A 21321-nucleotide genomic window follows, 5' to 3' on the forward strand; every position below is an offset into this window, starting at 1 on the left:
AGCACGTATCTGCTTTTCACCTTTTTTCAGTGATTACAAAAAAAGTCCTGCTGTTAAAAATCTAAACTAATAATCGAGAAACCTATGGCCATGAACATGTACAACAGTCACCAGCTTCTAAAACATGGTACCACACTACATGAACCCCTCTCCAACCTTTTGACCTTTTATCTTATTGGTGGACAAATCCGAAGCATATTTTATTTTTTGGGTTTCTTGAATCATTATTCACTGAGCATTTGCCACTTCACCCCGACCTATTATATTTCAAATTAATGCTAATATATCCCTACCATGTGATTAAGTGGAGACATATGGTTAATGGTTAGGTGCATGATCGAGCTATATATTGGCCATGCAAATTGGTACAAGTGACTGCATGTTTATATAAATGCATAATGATCTTTATTTAACATATAGTTTGTTAGTTAGTTAGCTTATTCATCTAAAAGTTACATATGCACATGTAATTTTCCAAAGTTAGATATTCTTATATGATATTGATATACAGTTATACATTGTACAGGATTTATTTGTTTAATCATAAGTGCGAAAATTTTTGACTGCTTTACTTAATGGATGTGTTTAGTTCGCAGATGTTATTAACAACGGAGCCCATTATAATCTGACTCTTAAGCTTTAAGCCAATTTATCTTATTTGACCGACACAAAGCTAGGTTCTTAAATCCCCATTGACAGGACTAGGTACGTAATATGTTCAATTGTTGATGATATCATTTAATATTTCAACTATCATGACTATTCTAAGATTTCTAAACCAATATTTGTGGGGATCATGAACTATAATTTTCAATTGGTTTTTGTAAATTAAGTCGATCACGCATTATCTAGGAAAAGGAGCATAATTAACAAGAATTTATGATTAGGAACTGAGCTCTTTCCTCGTGCAGAACCAGTTTCACATATTTGGCTTGAAACCCTCGAAGTCTTGCTTTGAGTTTGAGGCATCTTGTGACTAGGCATGTTAATCTCTGCTGTTTTGGAAAGAACACATGCTGATTCTGAACTTGATTTATTTGTGAGAGACTCTTTATTGAGCAGCATGTTGGATAATTGCCTGACTTAGAATCACACATTTTCTTAGTAGGCGAAGTCCATTTCAATGTTTTTAGAATCTACATGTTGCACAAATTTTAAGCCATGATAGTATAATTTGATTTCACAGTGGACAAGCATTGGTAAAATACATCCTGCATAATTCGGTCCTATCACAAAAACTATTAGCTTCATCCTTTCCATGCATTTTTTTTTAATCCTATTTTTCCATCTTTTATTTTGAGTAATTTGTCTGCCTAATTGTATTATAAAGTAACGGAACACATGATACATCATCTCTTTCTTCTTTCTTGCATTACTAATTTTTTATCACCAATGTTTTATAATCCAAGAGGATATCGTTAATGTACCCAAAAAAGAGTTCTTAGACCGCTAGGTGAGTCCACCATTGTCAAATAGCCATAGCCTAACACTTGTCTATCCATGATTGATAAGTATATGCAAACAGAAGAGAAACTGGAGAAGATTACCATTACTTTAGGAATGCATACTCAAAGTTCAAATGACTTTCCGTGTGAGACTAAACAAATAAACATCTTAGTTTCTTACTTTGTCTAGAATTTCATGGAATAGTGAAATAAAATGTGATCAATCTGCCCTTCAGAATATCCTTGTTTCTTCGTAGATTGAGTACATTTATCAAATCATTTTGTAGATAATTAATTGATCCATGCAGCGATTTTTTCAGTTCTCATACCTTGTAACAATACTAATGCCTCTCATGATAGCTAGATATTTTTTTAATATTTTTTTATTCTTCTTATATATGTTGCTTTTACAATCTGTTATAGGTTTATGTGATTCTAATCTGTTGCAAGTTTTACTTGGAAGGTTATTATAGTAGTTGGTTTACTCTATAGCTACTCGATGAGGACTCTCTTAACCATGAAAATTGTCTGTGGAAATCAATGATTGGTGTATCTCTGGCTTAATTAGATTGTTTGATATGATTTAATTTGTAGGCTCTTTTTCTTTTTTCTTGTTTGCAGCGTCATCACCATATTGATTAATATTGTTAGTGACCATCTTTTCATTATGAATGTCTTTCATGCACTTTTTAGGTTCTTTTTGTTACGAATGCAACCAAATACTTGTTTATGTGATTAATGATTGTTGTTTTATATATAAGTTATGTTCATTATGAGCAAACCTTAGTTTCCTGTTGGAGATTCAATACAATGATTAATACGGACATTTTGAATTATTCATTGTATTGAATCTTGAATTGTTCGTTTGGATAATTTAGGAAGAGTCATTTTTTATACTAGATTCATACGTACAGGTTAAGTCTTTTTTCTTAAATTTGATGAAATTTCAGTATAGTACATTTCGCTTTGTTCTCCGAGTGCATAATTGATTGTGGTGGAATTGATGTCATCACTTTCATGTCGTGTACTTGGAGATCAAAGTGAAATGCTGTCAAAATTTCCTCAAATATAAGAAAAGATACTTAACATATGCGTATGAATTAAGTACCAAAACATGTCTTCCTGAATGGGATAGGGCCACACCTTTAATGAAAAAAGTGAGATCTTCATGCATCGAATAAACCTTGCATGAGACTCAAAAAAGAGGAAAGATGGATCGAAGTTGGATGAATGCCAGTCGCATGAGCCCTATGTATGAGAATGGAATTGAATAGTTCTTGAAATTTTCATTGGAAAGAACTTGACCAGATGAGAATGGGAAATAGTTTTGTCCTTGTATTAACTGTTTGAATGAGATTAAGAAGAATTATACAAGTAGTAGATGACATACAAGAACATCTTCTCTGTGATGGGATTAAGAAGAATTATACAACATGGATATGACATGGTGAATTGACAGACATGCAAAGAGGGTCCCAAATTAAACCGGTTGAATTAGAAATGGGAGATCGATAAAAGGATATGATTAGTGATCTTGGACAAGAGTGTTTTCATCAAGCAGATGCACTTTTGTATGATACATTGGAAAGTGATTTGAAGAAACCTTTGTATCCGGGGTACAAGAAGTCATTGACATGGTTGTTAGTGGTGTTAAGTCTGATTAATGTGAAGGCCAAATATGGGTGGAGTGACAAAAGCTTCACATCATTGCTTAAGGTAATACAGGGTATGTTTCCTGAAGAAAACATGTTGCCAAAAAGTTACTATAAGGCAAAGAAGATACTGTGTCCGACGGTGATGCAATCCTACCCCCCAAGGGCATTGGATAGAAGACTCCAAGAAGATTGAGTCAGAGATGCAAGAGAAGGCCCTAAGGTTCTCATGAGCCTTAGGGTAGATTTTGGGCCCATGGGCTAAGTATGAGCCCACTTATCTTTGTACATATTAGATTAGGATTTCATTATTTTTGGGCCTTGTATTTAGGGCTCCATAATGTAGGTAGGATACCCTAGAAATGTAGTATTTTTCAGCCCTTGTATTTTAGGACACCTAGACTAGTTTTTGTATTAGGGGTAGTTTTGTAATTTCACACGCATTAAGTGAATATTTGATGTGGGTGTTGAGAAATAAATTTGATTGAATCGGGAGAAGCCCAATCCAATTAAATTTTAGAGGGGGAGGTGAGCATTTGCTTGCTACACCCCATTGCCACATGATATAGTCACACTTTTTGCATGTCCTTCATGCTTTACATGTCTCATGACACCTAAGCACACTTAGTGGAGAATCTTGGACTTGATCTTGGATTAGTAGGCTGAACCATAGCTAAAATTCACTAATCATAATTAGTGAAATTTTGGCTCCAAAATTTGGCTCCACAAATTCAATTTCAAATTCAAGTGAAATTTGAATAGAAATTCAAATTTCCCTCCAATTTTGTGTGACGCTTAGGCTATAAATAGAGGTCATGTGTGTGCATTTTTTAAACTTTGATCATTTGAAAATTAAACTTCAGATTTCAGAGCTCTTTTAGAGCATGGAATTTTGTGCTCTTCTCTTCCTTTCCCTTTATTCATCTCCTTCTTCCTCCAAGTTCTTATCCATGGCCTCCTATGATGGTGAGCTTCTTCTAGACTCATCTTCTCCTTGAAGTGGCGTCTCCTCTCTCTCTTCCTTCTCCATTCTGCTGTCATTCATCTTCCAAGAAGCAAAGGAATCCATTGATGAAGAAGATCCTAGGCCTTCAAGCTCCAATGGAGCTTACATCATGTGGTATCAGAGCATCTTCATCTAGGTGATATTCTTTTGCTTCCTCTATCTTTTTGTTTGGTGAATTCTCTTTAATTCCTTGTTCTTCATCTTATTCTCCATGTATATCCTCCATTGTCTTGTGGTTTGGTGCTATTTAGGGTAGATTAAAAAAAAAGATTAAATCTTAGATCAAGACTTGTTCATGCATTTCTATGGTTCAAATTTTGTAGATCTAGTATTGAATCATGTTTTTGTGTTGATTTTAGGTTCTATCATTTTTCATTCATAATATTCTTGTGCTGAACCTTTAGATCTAAATTTTCTTCCAAAATATTGATTAGAAAAAAAAACACAAAAATCTAAGTGTAAATCACTTAATCCATGTTGTCTTAGAGTCATGTTTAGTCATAGTAATTGTCACATTATGTTCTATGTTTGTGTTGAATTTTTATTTTGTTTATTTAATTCTAGATACATTTGTTGATGTATTATTGTCATTCTTAGCGTATATTTTGAATTTTGAGTCTAATTCATGCATGTTATTTAGTTCATAACATGTTATAAATCAATTCCTAGACGTAGTCTTGTTGTTGAACTCTTTTTTTTTTTTTTTTGTTTTCTAAGTTTCCTACATGATGCCTATGATGAAGTTGAGTTGTGGTGCTGAGTTGTGGCTGGATTTGTGAATCAAAATAAGTCTTAAGCTCTCTTGAATTGTTTTATTCAAGATAATTGAGCATAAGCAAAGATAAATTGTAACTACCCAAGCCTTAAGCAACATAAACACTACTCTTGATTTCTAGGTTGAAATCGCTAATGCTGACAGCTTGAACATACGAACTTGTATAAATTACTGGGAATTGGTAACTACGTGTTTTGAGCTGAAATGTTTACTGAATTTTCTAGACATCTGGACCAAAATTATGAAAAATGAACCAAGCGATTTGGATTAAAGGAAAAAATAGGAAAAATCACACAAGTTGGCTGAAAAATCAGTGTCCAAGAAACAAAATAGTGAAAGAGAAGTGTGCTTGTTGTTTTGGCTCAAAATTTGTTCTATAATTGGTGCCTATTTTATACCAATCCTAGTTCTGAAATTTCAATTGAAAATTATTGTGAAAACAAGTGCCAAAACTAGAGGTTTCTTGAGTCTTTTTTATTTATTGTTTTTCTACTCTACTCTAGAGCCATTCTAGGTTTCTCTTTGAGTCCTAGCTTGCTTTTGTGTGCTTTTTATTGCTTTAATTGTTGAATAATACTTGAAAATTTGTCTTGTTAAAAATCTATTGGTTTAGCTTTCATTTCATTTCTTATGTTCTTTGGTTATTGCTTGTCTCTTTGTTTCCTTGCTTGTGAATTGCCATATAGGGAATTGGAAAGGAGGATTGGTGCCATACCTTGAAGAATTTGAGTCAAGAAGCAAGGGGCCAACCACCTTAAGAGATATTGGACTAAGAAGCACTCCAAATTGAGTGAAACACTAAAGAGAGAATAGCCACCACAATTGAGGACTTTTTTTTTTTTTGTAATTTTGTAATTGGCAATTTGCTTTGCTTTCAAATTTTGTAACAAAAAGGCCTTTCATTGGAAGTAAGTTGGGAGCCTCCAAATAGGTCACCCTACTTCCATTTGTGTGTAATAATTTTAGGCAATTTTCCCTTAGGATAGTGAGTGTTTTATTGGGAACCTTAAATGAGGTCATCCAAACACTCTTAGGATCCGCCTAGTTTGCATTTCTTGCACTTTAATTTCTTGCTTACTTTCATAGCTTATTTCCTTTACCCTTCATTGTCAAACCGCCTAGATAGCTTGCCTTTTACCAATTAGTTTTTACCTTATCTTTCACACCTCTTTTAGTGTTTATTTTGGATAGTTTCAACCATAGTTTCTTTTACCTTTTGTTTTCAAACCCCCAACAAGAAAGAACCATAACTTAGGAACCAACACGAGTCTTCATTCTTCATCTAGTGTTAATGGTGAGGGTTCTACTCCTAAGGACCCCTTGTATAAGATATTAGATGAGCTGAGATCCCTTAAGTTGTGGAAAGAAAAATAAGAGAGAAAAGAAAAAGGTAAAAAAGAGTGGAAGAAATAAGTCAAGATGAAAGAGAGAAGAAAAATAATGAAAGAAATGAAAAGAGAAAAACATGCCTCCTATAGTAGTCATGACTCTTACAAGAGTTTAAGTGAAAAACTTAGCGACTATTATAGAGGGCGCCATAGTTCACATACTAAACATCACTCCCAAAGAAGGGAAAAGGATAGAAGGCCTCAAGAGGTTAACATTAGCTTTCCATATTTCCATGGAAAAGATAATGTTGAGGCCTACTTAGATTGGGAAATGAAGGTTGAACAACTCTTTGCTTGCCATCATATTAGCGTAGAGAGAAAAGTTCCATTGGCTACCATTAGCTTTCAAGGGTATGCTCTCTATTGGTGGACTTCCCTTGTTAGGGAACGAAAGATTCATGGGGATCCTCCAGTAGAGTATTGGAATGATCTTAAGAGTGCCCTTAGGAAGAGGCACATTCCCTCCTACTATGAAAGGGAGCTTATGGACAAGCTCCAAAGGCTTTGAAAAGGGAGTATGAGTGTTGAAGAATATAGACAACAAATGGAACTACTCTTTTTAAGATCTGGACTTAGGGAGGAGGAAAGAACAAGCATAGCTAGGTTCCTTAGTGGGCTTAATATGGAAGTGAGGGACAAGGTTGAACTCCTTCCATATAGGGACCTAGATGAGCTAGTCCAACTTTTTAAAGATAAACTAACTATGAAAGATAAGAGGGATGAGGAAGAAAAACTAGAAAACCAAAAGAAAAAGAAGGATAGTAAGGCCTTGTCTTCAAAGGCCAAGGGGAAGGAAAAAGAGGAAAAGGATTCCTCCAAGAAGATTGTTAAGAAGGAAAATCATTTTGCAACAAAATGTGATATCAAAAGAGCACTCCTTCTTAAACAATCTTTCTACCTTCTCCTATCAAGGGCAACATCCCTTAGCACCGCCATAACTCTTGAGCTTGAGGTTATTCCTCAAGTAAAGGAGTTATTGGATGAAGGTTTGGTTCGTAAGAGCTTAAATCCTTGTGCTTTGTTGGTGCCTGATGTGCCATCATTTTCTTCTATTTTCTAAACCCTTTTTGCACCATTTTAATTATTGATTGGTCTTAATTGTTAATTAATTAGGCAGTTTTATTATTTGGGCCCATTCAGCTAATTTGATGTTTTTAATCTAATTTCAGGAATTAATGAAGCATTGGGCTTGAATCTAGCATTGGGCTTGAATCTAGCATTGGGCTTGAATCTAGAATTGGGCTTGGACTTGAAGAGGGCAGACTAATTTATTCTATAAAATTAGATCTTATCTTATCTAGATATTATTTAGATTTGATCTCATCTAGATATTATTTCATCTAGATCTTATCTTATCTAGATTTGATTTGATTTTACTTATGGGCTTGGATTTAAAACATATTTGTAAGCTTTGGGGCTGAAAAAAACTATATAACAGCACCAAGGTTCTAGTTTAGGGGCCCCCCCTCTCTCCCTCGTGGGAGACTCTCTCTCTCTCTCCTCTCTCTCTTCTATTTTTCGTTTTTAGTTTTAGTCTCTCTTCTCTTTCTCTTTTATTTTCGTTTTTTTCAATTCCAGTTCAGACTTTTAGTTTTATCAATAAAATTTCATTCTCTATTTGATTAATGGAAGGCTAAGTCCGCAGCGTTGTTTTCCCTTGAGGATCAAGCACAGTTCTCTTTGAGGTTCTATTATTACTGTTAAATTCTGTTTAGTTTTTCCTCTTCACTAATTACTTTGAATTTGTTGCTTTTAATTCACGCATGCTTAGTGCTTGATTAATTGTCTCTGCACTTAATTTACGTTCATGCTTAATGATCGTTTATGAGTAATTGGTGTATGTGATGCTTAATCACATAATGAATGCCTTATGTTGAATTTCGCTTAGTAATTTAATTTAGGGTTGGATTAAGTGGTTAAACTGATAAAGGATAAACTCTCGTAACCTAGGATAAGAGACTTGCTTGTGAATCAAGGGGAAGCAACGTGTTTAAATTCGGATATTTTCTAATTCACATATATTCGCTGTTAAATTTACAAAAGCAAACAACCCCCCCCCCCCCATTGTTACTGTTACTGTTACTGCAAGTATATTATGAACATTTGGCTTGTCACTGCTCGTTGGGAAATGACCTAGGATCACTTCCTAGTTACTACATTTTAATGTTTATTTGATTCGGGTACGGCCTCGATCAGTGCCCAAAATAAGTATTATGAGGCACCAAATCCCTATGATAGGTGGTATGATGAATGTGTTGAGTGGTGCAAGCGTCTTTTGTAAAATCACTCATGCACTCAACATCTTCATGATTTGTGTACATAGGGACTCATTAGGTAGGTTTGTTCTTATTTTTTGTTTCAATACAAACTTAGGTGCTCATATGGGACACCTTAGGTTTGTCATAATTTTTTGTAGGAATAATCAACATGAAAATAAAGAAAAAGGTATGTTTTATTCCATTACTTTCCTTGACTTTTTAAATAGTGATCAAGGGCTTCCCATGGACCCTAAGAGAATAAAGGTCATTCATGAGTGGTGTACTCCACCATGTATAAGTGAAATTTGGGGCTTCAATGACTTAACAAACTTTTACAAAAGGTTTGTCCCATATTTTTCTATATTTGTAGCACCACTCATTGAGTTGGTGAGGAACTATGTTCTATCATGGGAAGATGGTTAGGAAAGAGGTTTTCAGTCCTTACCTTACTCTAACATACCCGACATCACTAATACATATGCTTTTATTCTTTTTATAGTTGTTGAGGAAAGAATCCCTGAGTTTCAAGAAACTATGGATTTGAGGTCAAATCCTTTTTAAGGGGGAGGGAATGATGCAATCCTACCCCCCAAGGGCATTGGATAAAAGACTCGAAGAAGATTGGGCCAGAGATGCAAGAGAAGACCCTAAGGTTCTCATGAGACTTAGGGTAAATTTTGGTCCCATGGGCTAAGTATGAGCCCACTTATCTTTGTACATATTAGATTAGGATTTCATTATTTTGGGGCCTTGTATTTAGGGCTCCATAATGTCGGTAGGGTACCCTATAAATGTAGGATTTTTCAGCCCTTGTATTTTAGGGCACCTAGACTAGTTTCTGTATTAGGGGTAGTTTTGTAATTTCACATGCATTAAGTGAATATTTGATGTGGATGTTGAGAAATAAATTTAATTTAATCAGGAGAAGCCCAATCCAATTAAATTTTAGAGGGAGGTGAGCATTTGCTTGCTACACCCCATTGCCACATGATATAGTCACACTTTGTGCATGTCCTTCATGCTTTACATGCCTCATGACACCTAAGCACACTTAATGGAGAATCTTGGACTTGATCTTGGATTAGTGGGCTGAACCATAGCTAAAATTCACTAATCATAATTAGTGAAATTTTGGCTCCAAAATTTGGCTCCACAAATTCAATTTCAAATTCAAGTGAAATTTGAATAGAAATTCAAATTTCCCTCCAATTTTGTGTGACGCTTAGGCTATAAATAGAGGTCATGTGTGTGCATTTTTTAAACTTTGATCATTTGAAAATTAAACTTCAGATTTCAGAGCACTTTTAGAGCATGAAATTTTGTGCTCTTCTCTTCCTCTCCCTTTATTCATCTCCTGCTTCCTCCAAGCTCTTATCCATGGCCTCCTATGGTGGTGAGCTTCTTCTAGAGTCATCTTCTCCTTGAAGTGGCATCTCCTCTCTCTCTTCCTTCTCCATTCCGCTGACATTCATCTTCCAAGAAGCAAAGGAATCCATTGATGAAGAAGATCCTAGGCCTACAAGCTCCAATGGAGCTTAATCAGACGGGTGTGGAGTATAAAAAAATTCATGCATGCCCTAATGATTTATATTGTGCAGACATGATTTTGAAGAAATGCATAAAAGCCTCAGATGTGGGGTATCACGATACAAAGTGAAGGATGATGACGAGTTTAGTAGTGATGAAATCACAGAGAAAGGCCCCCCAACGATGATGTTATGGTATCTACCTATCATTCCAAGGTTTAAGCATTTGTTTACTGGTAGAGATGACATAAAAGACCTTACATGGCCCGCAAATGGGAGAAACTTTGATGGAATACTTTGCCATTCGGCTGATTCTCCCCAATAGAAGAAAATTAATCGTTTGTATCCAGATTTTGAGAAAGAGGCAAGAAATCATAGGCTTGGACTTGCCACTAATCGAATGAATCCCTTTGGCAATTTAAGCACCATACACAGTTCATGGCCTATTTTGTTAGTAATTTACAACCCGCCTCCTTGGTTGTGCATGAAGTGAAAATACATGATGTTGTCTATGATGATATCGAGGCCAAGACAACCAAGAAATGACATTGATGTTTATATTAGTCCCTTGATTGAAGAGTTGAGAAAGTTATGGGATGAAGGGGTTGATGTGTTTGATAGGAATCAAAATGAAACATTCAAGTTGTGTGCAATGGTATTTTGTACTATTAATGACTTTCCAACATATGGGAATTTGAGTGGATATAGTGTTAAGGGCCATCATGCGTGCCTTATCCGTGAAGAAGTCACAAGCTATGTACAAGTGAAACATCAAAGATAAATATTGTATACTTGACATTAACATTTTCTCAAACCTTATCACCCTTACCAATGATTGAAAAAAGCTTTTAATGGAAGTCAGGAACATGAAATTGGGCCTGATACCCTTAACTGGGCAATAGGTTTTTGAGCGGGTTGAGGACATCAATACTATATTTGGAAAGACCTAAAATAAGATGACAAACAAAACTTGCATATGGAAGAAGAGGTTGATATTCTTTGATCTTCCACACTGGTTGATGGAAGCTTGCTTGAGAAGCTTCTATGGAGGCTGGATCTTTGGGCTTCAATAAGGTCCTTCAATGGTGATTTTCAGCCATGGAGTTGCAGCGCAAGATAATGGAAAAGAGGTGAGAGGAGGCGCCATCCACTAGAGAATAAGCCATGAAAGGAGAAGCATCACCACCAAGAGAGTGCCTTGGATAAGAAGTTTAGAGAGGAAGCTTCAATGGAGGAAGAGAAAGAGAGGGGGGGGGGGGGGGGGGGGCACGGGAGTTGAAGGAGATTAGGGAGAGAAGTTGAACTTTGAAGTGAGTTGTTCGCTTGTGGCAAGTGCACCGGATCGCGCAAGTAGTATAAAACGGTAAGAACCGAGTATCGAACTCTCGGGGAACTTGTGTTACTTGGTAAAGCTATTTCAGTGAATAGATGTCAAGTGTGAAAAGAGATGTGTTTACTATGAACAGGTGTGTAAACAAACTATTAAAAGGGAAAATCACGTGAGAAAAGATGCGTAAAAACAAGTAGATGACACATTGGTCTTCCTAATAGGTACCTGATGTTAGAAGGATATTCTCTACTTAACAATGCTCATGCGTTCTATGGTGTCTCCTGAAATGCTAAACCCTGATTCCTCATGATAGCCTAGCCTAATCCTGATCAAGCCTCGTCTGCAGATTCCTCTTGTTGGACTAAACTTGGCCAGAATGACATTAAGACAAACATACAACAACTAGGTTATTGTACCCTGATTCCTTGTGAAAATATGACAAACTGGCCCTGTCTTATCAAGTTCTAAGAATCAGACCAGTTTCCACTGTTGAAAGATCCTAAAAACACATGCATCTACGTGATCAAGGCGAAAGCATGGTAGAATGAAGTTCTGATAGCACAGTGAACACACAAAACATCATTAAATAGATAAAAAGATATTTACATCAACTACTTACAAGGAAGATCCAACAAAGGATTTAGCTTTCCATAACTGGGAAGCTTCCTTTACATCAAAGAGAAGAGAATGACAGATTGCAGAAATACAAGTAGTGGGAATGTCTCCTCCACCTCTAGAACCTCACAATTGCTCATAAACTCATCTCAAGCTCTCAGGACAGCTTCTTCTTCCAGCTCTGGTCTCTGCAGATCTTCACACAACAAATTCTCTCAAACTTTCTGGAACTTGGACCTTTCTCTCTCTAGAACTCTCCAATTATGCAAAAGCTTCAAGAAAAGGCCAAACTCCCCTCAAAAATCTGATTTCAGGCTTAAATAGGTGGCTTTGTTTGGGCTCGTGCACTTAGCGCAATTCTGAACCGCTTAGCGCGCATTAGTGAATTTCGGCTTAGCGCGGCTTTTCTCGCTCAGCGAATGGACTGAAGCGGTGCGCTTAGCAGGATGACCCTTTGCTCAGCAAACATGCATAACTCATCCTTCTTCCAGATTCATCCTCGCGCTTAGCCGAGGATTGTTGCGCTCAGCGGATGGCTCGCTAAGCCAACAGATTGGCTTAGCGAGGGTGAAAATCAGCACTTCAAAACTTGCCTAATTAACCTAAAATTGAGAGAAAAATGATTATTAAACACACAAAATGGAAGTACTAAGTATTTATTACCCATCTTTAACAAAAAGTAATTACAACACTACAAAATAACCATAAATTGGAGGAGTTTGATACAATTTACACAAGTTTAATACACAAAAGTTAGTCATATTCACCGACTAACAACTCCCCCAAATTTACAGTTTTGCTTGTCCTGAAGCAAATAAAGAACAGTTCACTGGTCCCCAAGTGACAATAACATGCAGTTACTATGTATAAAGGTGTATGCAACAAAAGTTACTGATTGCATGACAAAAGAATGAAGCAAAATGCCCTTATCACTTGTCTTTTACAAGGCATGCAGTTATCCAAAGAGAAGAATAAAATGTAACTTGAACAATTAGATGAAGTTAGGCATAGGAGAGATATCAAGGAAAGTAGCTTAAACCACACTCTCACAGCCACTGTTTCACTCACGCTTAAGTTTTTAAGCTATTCATTAATAACAACTAGCAAAAGCTCTAATCTTTGTACTTCATCTCATGCCATAAAGTCAAAAATGTATAAATAGAATCAGAAGGACTTTCCCAGGCTTGTAGTGAGGTTTGGCTACAAAAAATCATTGGTTTTTCTAGGATGCAAAGGATTAGATTCTAAGAGAGCACAAATCCTAGACTTATCTAAGTGATCTTTTTAATACAATTAGCTTGCTCACTAGCTTTTCACTTTCATTTGCTTTTGACCTTATTACACTAGCACACATTTTCTTTTATTGCTTTTTTTTTAACACTCAACTTATTTGTTGAGTGTGCTGATGCTTTATCTTTTTCTTTGCATCCCAATCAGTTCCACTCCCCCAAATTTGGGGTAAATTTTCCTTGAACCATATGCTCTCCTAGAATCTAAACAAGGTATCTGGAGATAATCATTCAGGTTCAGGGTTCAATTATTGACAAAATCATTCAGCTCAAAAAGGGTGCAAATGGTACAGTTATCATTCAAGGTAAGCTTTTTGGTCAAAAGGCTTGTGTATGCATAATCATGGCCTTCATCATGTCCTCATTTATGCATTTCATTCTAAAATTCAGAGATTGATGCAAAGATTAGTACTCACAGCTAGTCATTCACTCACAGTTTAAGTTCACACTCTCACCGGTTTTGGTTCAAGCTTTTCTTTCTCAATCAATTTGTCTACTGACTAACAATTCTAACTAGCAGTGTATATAAACATAAAAGAAATCAGTGAGAGCAACAACTTCTCCAGATGACGAATCAGAAAGATCAGCAATCAGGAATCAACAATGTCAACAGTGTCTAAACTAGGGAATCAGTGAGAGCAACAACTTCTCCAGATGACGAATCAGAAAGATCAGCAATTCCTCCAACTGGGGAAGCAGGGGGGTCAGATGCTTCTTTAGCTGGTGAATCAAGAGGGGCAACAGCTTCATTTGATGATGCATCATAGATGATAATCAGAGGTGGAGATGGGGGAACTACTTCAAGCTCAGGAGAAAGAGGTGGATTCACCACTGGAGTTCGTGGCTTGGCTGGTATTGGTTCAACCTGTCCCGGCGTGGGCTTCGAAGGAGTAGCCTCATTGGTTCTCACAAATGGAAGTTGAGCTTTAGGCAAGGCTACTTTCTCAAGAAAATACTCCAGAGGTACAATTGGCCTATTCTAAGCCAACTCTCGCAGGCTGTGCATGCTAATAAGCTATCCTCTGAATAGGCTCTGTAGCATAGGAACTAAGGTTTGCGGGTGTTGGACATTTGGTTCTATGGATGTTGACTGAGGAGCTGGGATGGATGATGAAGGGATGTTGTCGGTTCTAGCTCTCTTTCTTGATGCCATTTTCAAATAAAGGAACCAAACAACTAAACAGGACATAAGTTGATCAAATTCAAAAACTGAAAAAGGCACTGGCGGCTTAGCGAGACATGGTCCGCTTAGCTGGCCTTCACAAAAAACATACTACCGCTTAGCGACACATGAAGCCGCTTAGTGGACGTTGCATAATTTTAGTTTCTACATAATTAGCTTACCTGGCAAGTACCCGCTAAGCCTAAGGTCTGCCGCAAGGATTTGCGCTAAGCTCCTCAGAGGTTGCGCTTAGCGACACCATACAGTTTAGAAAATAAACTAAGTATGGGTTTTGCCACAATGAAATGCACTTAGCTCAGGGAAGCTTGGCTTAGTGCGCGGCTATCAACAAAAAATTTGACTAAGTTACCTGGGCTTAGCGATTCAGCCTCGCTTAGCCACAGGCTTCTTAGCAAGAGGATGAGTGTTCATCCTCAAAAGATGAACTCGCTTAGCACGGTAGGTGCACTTAGCGAGTTCTTCCGAGAATGTGTATATTCAATGAATACTGATGAACTCGCTTAGCGCAGCATGCTTGCTTAGCGAGTTCATTGCATTTTCCAGAATAATGAATATAGTACAAACGTATATAAAGTCCTAACTAATGTAAGCTCCATTGGAGCTTGTAGGCCTAGGATCTTCTTCATCAATGGATTCCTTTGATTCTTGGAAGATGAATGGCAGCAGAATGGAGAAGGAAGAGATTGAGGAGACGCCACTTCAAGGAGAAGATGAGTCTAGAAGAAGCTCACCACCATAGGAGGCCATGGATAAGAGCTTAGAGGAAGAAGGAGATGAATGAAGGGAGAGGAAGAGAAGAGCATGAAATTTGGTGCTCTAAAAGAGCTCTGAAATCTGAAGTTTCATATTCAAATGATCAAAGTTCAAAAAAATGCACACACAAGGCCTCTATTTATAGCCTAAGTGTCACACAAAATTGGAGGGAAATTTGAATTTCTATTCAAATTTCACTTGAATTTGAAATTAAATTTGGGGAGCCAAACTTTGGAGCCAAAATTTCACTAATTATGATTAGTGAATTTTAGCTATGGTTCAGCCCACTAATTCAAGATCAAGTCCAAGATTCTCCACTAAGTATGCTTAGGTGGCATGAGGCATGTAAAGCACGAAGCACATGCACAAAGTGTGACTATATGATGTGGCAATGGGGTGTAGCAAGCAAATGCTCACCTCTCCCTCTAAAATTTAACTGGATTGGGCTTCTCCCAATTCAATTAAATTTATTTTCCAACACACACATCAAATATTCACTTAATACATGTGAAATTACAAAACTACCCCTAATACAAAAACTAGTCTAGGTGCCCTAAAATACAAGGGCTGAAAAATCCTACATTTCTAGGGTACCTTACCTACATTATGGAGCCCTAAATACAAGGCCCAAAAATAATGAAACCTTAATCTAATATGTACTAAGATAAGTGGGCTCATACTTAGCCCATGGGCCCAAAATCTACCCTAAGGCTCATGAGAACCCTAGGGCCTTCTCTTGCATCTCTGGCCCAATCTTCTTGGAGTCTTCTATCCAATGCCCTTACGGGGTAGGATTGCATCACTAACCTTAAACTATTTCTGAAAAAGCATTAAAACCCTAAAAATCTAAAGCTAAATGTAAGGTTTTCTACCCTAAAGTTCAGACAAGAAAAAGAGAAAAAGAAGTAAGGAACTTACTTGTATCGTTGATGCTTTGTGATTAGAAGTTGATAATGCACAAAGAAAGCATAGATGCTAAATGTGCAAAATTTTGGAGAAAGAGAATGCAGAGAAGAAGTTGGTGAAATATGGCAATTGTGAGTGTAACTTCCGTTACAATCACTTAAGCAATTTTCGACACTCTCGCTTAACGGACCTCCGCGCTAAGTAAGCCAGAGAGACGTTTGGTTTCTCAGAGAGGCTCACTTAGCGGATCCGTGTGCTTAGCCGACATTTCAAATTCAAAATCAGATTTTTTTTTTAAAATTTTTTTTTTTGCACAAACAAAAGGCTTGGCTTAGTGCTCGGATAAAACCGCTTAGCGAGTTATGCAGATAAAAAAACCTGCAACTCTCGCTAAGCCGGGCTCTTTACCGGCTAAGCTAAAATGATGCATTTTAAGTACAGAGGAGAGACCGCTCAGCTGATAAGGGATCGCTTAGCGCTTACATTTCCGTAAGGAATTTAGCTTAGCTGCCATGATTGGCGCTTAGCTCTAGGAACCCTAGTTCTGCCTGCAAAGAAATGAGCTTGGCGACAACTAGTCGCGCTTAGCCAAACATTGCACTATGCTTAGCGGTTAGACCTTCGCTTAGCCGAATTCTGATCGAACTGAAATTGGCTTAGCTCAGCCTTGGCTAGCTTAGCGGACCAAATCAGCCTCAGATGCCGGGGTTGATCGCTAAACGTGTGAGAATCTTGGCTTAGCGCATGAACAAAGATGTGCTTAGTGCGAGGCTTGCGCTTAACGAAAGGACTGTTTTTCAAAAAATATTTTCTAAGTCATTTTTCAGTCCCTTCCTCAACAACTTGAAACCCTTATATCTAACAATCAAGGATAAGCTGATATACTCCATTGTACAGATTATAAAGCAAGTTCCACATGATATAATGCATGAAAAACAAAGAAAACAGAAATTAAAACTGGGTTGCCTCCCAGGAAGCGCTTCTTTAACGTCATTAGCTTGACGCATTTACCTCAATGGGTGACATCATGTTTTGGTTCTCACCTCCAGAACCTCTTGACCCACTTCCATTACTTGTAAGCAAACATTTTGTTCTGGAGCAGGCTTGTCTTCAACAAACAAATCAAAATCAATTTTCTGATCTTCAAAACCCATCTCCAGCTTCTTTCTACCCATATCAACTATGCAGCTTGCAGTTAACATGAGTGGACTTCCCAATATTATAGGAATGTTAGTATCTTCATAGATATCCATTACTACAAAGTCTCTCGGGAAGATAAAATGTTTCACTCTAACCAACACATCTTCAATTACTCCATATGGTCTAGCAATAGAGCGGTCAACAAGTTGTAAAGTCATCCTAGTGGGCATGATCTCCAACTCTCCCAACCTTTTGCACATGGAGAGTGGCATTAAATTAATGCTGGCTCCCAGGTCAATAAGAGCCTTTCCCACAATGACTTCTCCAATTGAACAAGGAATAGTTACACTCCTAGGGTCTTTATGCTTGGGTGGAAGGATCTTTTGAATCACAACACTACAATTTCCTTCCACTACGATGTTTTCCTAGTGAATATACTTATGTTTCCTTGTTAACATATCCTTCAAGAATTTGGAGTAGAGTGGCATTTGCTGTAAAGCTTCTCCGAAGGGCATGGTTATTTCTAGTTTCCTAAAAATATCCAAAAATCTCGCCAAATGACGGTCCTTCTCTTTCTTGTAAGGTACCATAGGATATGGTACTTCCTTACCTTCGTTTACAGCTTTATCACTTCTGCTCTTCTCTTCATTTTCATTTTTTTCATCTTTTTTAATTTTTTATTTTCTTTTTCTTTTTCTTGGTCATTAAATTCTTTTTTCTTGACCATTATTTGTTTCTCTTTTTCTTGATTGCTTTCACCTCTCACATCCTTTCTCTTGCCCTCAGTACCTTTCTTTTCAGCAGCTTTCTTCTTATGCACAACACTCTCCTCATTCTAAGCTTCCACAAACCTTTTACTCTTTGTCATCACATCTTTTCATTCCTCCTTGGGATTTTGTTGGATGACTTGCCAGCTATCTACTTGGCCAGTTGTCCCACCTGGACCTCAAGGTTCCTCAGTGCTGACTCAGTGCTTTTATGATTTGACATTGTTACCTGCATAAACTGAGTCAAAGTCTCCTCTAGCTTAGTAGTCCTTTGAAAGATGTTAGGCCCTTGTTGGATTGGCATGTTTGAAGGTCCACCTTGGTCTTTGTTGAACTAATTACTAGGGTGTGACCTCCACTGTCCTTGTTGATTATAAGGACCCTGCTGGAAGCCTGAAAATCCTCCTTGATTATACCCTTGTCGCTGTTGATTTCCCATATAATGGATTTCTTGAGTGTTTTCTTCAACGGGAATACATTGGCCTATTTCATGAGCCTCACCACAGATGGTACAACTTGTAACTTGCAAAACAGAAGAATGTGAAGGTTGACCAATAGACAGTTTAGTTGGCAACTTACCAAGTGTTTCTGTTAAAATCTCAAGTTGCTTAGAAAGCAACTTATTCAGTGCCAATAAAGCATCATGTGATGATAGTTCTAACAAGCTTTTCTTTGTGGGTTGATGGGTTCTGTCGCGCAGAATGGCGTGATCACTGGCTGACATATTCTCAATTAGCTCAGTTGCTTCTTCCAGGGTCTTCAGCTTTATTTTTCCCCCTGCAGAAGCATCTAGCAGTTGCTTGGTTTGTGGTCTCAGCCCATCTATGAACGTATTCAATTGGATTGGCTCTGAAAACCCATGGGTGGGAGTTCTTCTCAATAAACCTCTGAACCTCTCCAATGCTTCACTCAGAGATTCATCAGGGAACTGGTGAAATGAAGAGATTGCTGCTTTCCCTTCCGTAGTCTTGGACTCTGGGAAGTATTTCTTTAGAAACTTTTCAACAACTTCTTCCCAGGTTTTTAGACTGTTACCCTTAAATGAGTGAAGCCACCTCTTGGCCTCTCATGCCAATGAGAATGAGAATAGGCTGAGTCTTATAGCTTCATCTGGCACACCAACAATCTTAACAGTGTTGCATATTTCAATGAACGCTGCCGAATGTGCATAGGGGTCTTCATTAGTGTCGCAACCTACCCTTCGACGGGTGCGTCTTCCAAGAAAGGAATACGCGTGGAGTCGCCACCAACATTTATTTGAGGAAAACTTCGAAAAAACCGGAAAAGACATGGTCTACGAACTTTAAGTGAAATGTTCGGGAGTTGTATTTACGCACGGGGAAGGTATTAGCACCCCACACGTCCATTGCAAGAGACGACAACCTTTAATCAAATGTGCAAATATGACTTCAATTTATGTTATTTTCCCTTTTTTACGTTCTTATGTCTTTTATGCCTTTTTATATTTTTATCTTTTTGTGGTCGACGAGGGTGTTTCCCTTGCTCCTACGTATTCCTCAATTGTGATAAGGAAATCAGACCTACGTAGTTCTTTGAGAACTAAGCGTTGGTTAAGTTGTTTTTACCGTTTTCTGCAAAATATGTTTTTATTGAATGAAAAGGTCATTTAAGGCGTTGGACCATTAAATAATCTTTCGATTCTTTTGAAAGGAGAGAAAACATTAAGGCATTGGACCATTAATGATCTCTTATTATTTTTGGAAAAGAGGTAATAAAGCTACGTATTGATTTTAGGCCTTTTTAGAAATCTACATTTAACCAATAAAAGCGGAAAAGACCATTTTAAGGTGTTGGACATTGAAAATGGTTTTTTTTAGGTGATGACAAAAGCTTGATTTATGAATTGATTTTAGCCTTAGTTTCATTTTGGTTATTAGTCAATTCGATTAAGAAAGGAAAATCCCAAAGAAAGGAAAGTCTGATTGATTTATTTTATTATTTTACTAAAATATATTTTTTGATTATTATATTATTATTTTGCCTCTTTTTGGTTTTAAACGTGGTTACGGCATGACCGAACGGTCGGATTTCATTTTAACAGAAATTAAGATATGTTACAATACGAGTGATCGGTGGAAATTTATTTTATTTTTGATTAGGCGAGAAAATGACTTAATTAAATGACTAAAGCATGTCAAAAGGGGATACGGAAAGTAAATGAAATAAAAATAAAAGCACGCGAAACAAATGAGGACCACTAAGGGTACATTAAATGAATTGAAAAGTTCAATTTCGGGAACTTACCGGTTGAAGACCGAAGAGCGATGAAGAACGGCGGAAAATCTTCGAGAAATCACCCACGAAAACGTCTTAGAAGCGTTACGGAAGCGTCTCGGCTTGGATTTTCTTCATGGAAACAATTTTTCTCACTAATTTTAAGTGATTCTCAGATACCAGGAGGGTTGAACATTTTTGTTTTTCCCTCCTCCCCCTATTTATAGGAAAATGAGGGAGGAGCTTGCCACCCAGCTCGCCCAGGCGAGCTAGGTTGCTTCTTCCAGAAGGCACCGCCTTTTGGAGAACTTCCTGGAAGGCCCAAGTGGGCCTAGTTGCTATTTGCACCCCCTGTTTACTAAATACACCCCCATGCACAGTGCGCCTTATTGCCCCAGTGTAAGGCTTTGAGGTACCAATCGTTGTCTTTTGTCATGACCTTGTGGCAGGGAACCTATTGGGTGAGAACTTCTAATCTGCCCCTAGGTTCGCTGGAGGTTTATGCATGGTGCCTTTCATTGCCCCAGTGTAGGACTTTGAGGTACCAATCGTTGTTTTGTTTTCACATCCTTGTAGCAAGGAAGAAAGAAAGAAGCGATTGATTCTTGCAAAAAGAATTTTCTAAGGACGAGAAATAGTTGAAGGATTTTTCAATCGACGGATTAAGTCAAATGAATCCTATTCTTGATAACTCACTTCTCTCTAAAAAGACAAAATTTCTAGAATGATAAAATGAGGTCCCATGAATGTCTATATTTTTACTTGAAAACACAGTCAATCAAATGCATTTTTTTTAACTTTTATGCTTTACTCGTTGTTTACGGCACCCCACCAACGTGTAGGACAAGTAATCTCTGATTGAACGGTCTTGGAAGTCAACACTCAGGAGCGCAGGTCGCTTTGAGCAAACAAACCAATGGCTTACACTCATATTCCAGTGGAAGTTGAATAAGCAAAGTTGTGTTTGTGAGAGGATGAGAGAGACAAGGATGTCAAATTCATCCATTTTAGCATTGTAACTGTGGTTTATAATAATGTCATAAACTTGAAAAT

The 21321-nt window shown here is 37.4% G+C and overlaps 1 protein-coding gene across 1 annotated transcript; it reads right to left on the reverse strand.

The window, feature by feature from the left end:
- Nucleotides 1–13900: 13900 nt before the first annotated feature.
- On the reverse strand, nt 13901–14437 carry LOC102667683 (lysine-rich arabinogalactan protein 19-like). The gene is made up of 2 exons (XM_006599790.1): nt 14354–14437; nt 13901–14263 (listed from the first exon to the last, which is right to left on the reverse strand). Exons 1-2 carry the CDS (start codon nt 14435–14437, stop codon nt 13901–13903), a joined length of 447 nt encoding a protein of 148 aa, XP_006599853.1.
- Nucleotides 14438–21321: the final 6884 nt, after the last annotated feature.

This window comes from Glycine max, chromosome 16, assembly GCF_000004515.6.
Source record: "Glycine max cultivar Williams 82 chromosome 16, Glycine_max_v4.0, whole genome shotgun sequence".
NCBI classification, from domain to species: Eukaryota; Viridiplantae; Streptophyta; class Magnoliopsida; order Fabales; family Fabaceae; genus Glycine; species Glycine max.

Coding starts and splice junctions, on each gene's coding strand:
- LOC102667683 (XM_006599790.1), bottom strand. CDS start 14,437: ATGGCATCAAGAAAGAGAGCTAGAACCGACAACATCCCTTCATCATCC. Junction 14,264..14,353: donor CAACATCCATAGAACCAAAT/GTCCAACACCCG, acceptor GAGTTGGCTTAG/AATAGGCCAATTGTACCTCT.